This window comes from Buceros rhinoceros, unplaced genomic scaffold, assembly GCF_000710305.1.
Source record: "Buceros rhinoceros silvestris isolate BGI_N320 unplaced genomic scaffold, ASM71030v1 scaffold12811, whole genome shotgun sequence".
Taxonomy (NCBI): domain Eukaryota; kingdom Metazoa; phylum Chordata; class Aves; order Bucerotiformes; family Bucerotidae; genus Buceros; species Buceros rhinoceros.
In genome coordinates, this window is record NW_010392563.1 from 10,869 (window position 1) to 12,427 (window position 1,559).

At 56.0% G+C, this 1,559-nt stretch overlaps 1 protein-coding gene across 1 annotated transcript in view; it reads right to left on the minus strand.

The window, feature by feature from the left end:
- The window catches only part of LOC104500819 (cadherin-23-like), a 19,041-nt gene that overhangs the window by 8,031 nt on the left and 9,451 nt on the right, over positions 1 to 1,559 (minus strand). Inside the window, exons 14-18 of the mRNA XM_010144538.1 lie at positions 1,482 to 1,511; positions 1,227 to 1,396; positions 815 to 952; positions 549 to 668; positions 22 to 130 (exon numbers count right to left, since the gene is read on the minus strand). Coding sequence (XP_010142840.1) covers positions 22 to 130; positions 549 to 668; positions 815 to 952; positions 1,227 to 1,396; positions 1,482 to 1,511 — 567 coding nt within the window. The remainder of the gene's footprint in view (positions 1 to 21; positions 131 to 548; positions 669 to 814; positions 953 to 1,226; positions 1,397 to 1,481; positions 1,512 to 1,559) is intronic.

Below are 1,559 nucleotides of genomic sequence, written 5' to 3' on the forward strand. Positions count from 1 at the left end.
CTGCAAGGTGAGTGGCGTTCATGGTGATCACTGATGTCCCCGCCGGCTCATTCTCGTAGACGCTGGTGCTGAACTGGCTCTGGCTGAACTGGGGCCTGACGTCGTTGATATCCAGGACTGTGATCAGCACCTTTGACAAATCCCAACTGGCTGGGTGACTTGAGGCTGGACCAGGCAGCCGAGCAGCCCCTGTGGGCCGTACCCCTGCTGTGACCCGTGGCTCTGCTGGCTGCCCTTCCTACTATTCGTTTAGCTCTGCTAGCTGAATTCCTGCCTCCAACAATGGGGGCCCCAGTGGCCGGGGAACCCATTCACGTCAGAGTTCTTGCAGACAATAGCATCACCCTCCCTTGTCTCTCCTGCTGATGCATTGCCCCTGCAACACACAGTCTCCTGCACCATCCACCCCACAGCCCTGGGGTCATCTTCTGTTCCTTCTGCCTAATTCCTCACTGAGCCACCAGCAAGCCCGCTGCAGAGGAAGGCCTGAGGTTTAACACCTTCTGGCTGATGCCACCACACGAGGGTCGGTGAGAGGAGAGCCCTACCTGCACGGAGTTCTCCCGACGGTTACTGGGGACATCCCCAGGGTTGTCCCTGGCCACAGCTGTCAGTGTGTAGTGATCTTTCTTCTCTCGGTCCAGGGCTGACAGGATATAGATGTCACCCTGCAGCACACAGAGACCTTCAGGTGGACCTTGTCTGGCAGGTCGAGAAGGGGCAGAAGGTGAGGTGTGGGAGCAAGGCACAAGGTGGGACCATCTCAGCCTCTTCCCTTTTACCTGCTCTGTTTCAGTCTCAGCTGGCTTCTTACCGTGTTGGGATTTATTCCAAACTTGCCCTCTCCATCTCCCAGGCTGTACTGGATGAGAGCAAAACGCCCGGAATCTGCATCCGTGGCCTTGACCCTCAGGATGACAGTACCCAGCGGCACGTCCTCAAAGACAGCTTTCTGCAAGCAAAGGGAGCAGGCAGAATTGGTTGTTTAATCAGTTGATGTTTTAGTGGGTGTAGGTTGACACCTCAATCAAGGGCATGGGGTGTCACCCAGAGGTGTCACAGTTGGACCCAGAACAAGATGTTCACAGAGAGTACACCGGTGGGTCGACAGTCTTCACGCGGTTCAAGCACGTACAGAGGGAAGAGAAGCTGTCCCTGGAGAACCGCTGGCTCTGTACCTATCCTCACCAGGCAGGCACAGACTTGGATGGGGGATCCCATCTCACCTGGTAGGATGGTTGGCTGAAAATGGGATTGTTGTCATTGATGTCCACTATCTGGAGGTACACAGGGATTTCAGCAGATCTGCGGGGAGAGCCGTTGTCGGAAGCTCGGACGGTGAAGTTCAGCCACTGCACCTCTTCGTAGTCCACTGTCCTGTTGGCCATGACCTTTCCTAGAGGATGTCAGACCCTGAAATAAGAAACTTGTCCCAGGCCACCAACCTGCCCCAGGACTCTCCACCTCCCCAGGTTACTGACCTGCTGACTGGTCTTCAAGGCAGGCATAGCCTTCTGGGGAGAGGTTCAGGAGCTTATAGGCGATCTGCCCATTGGCCA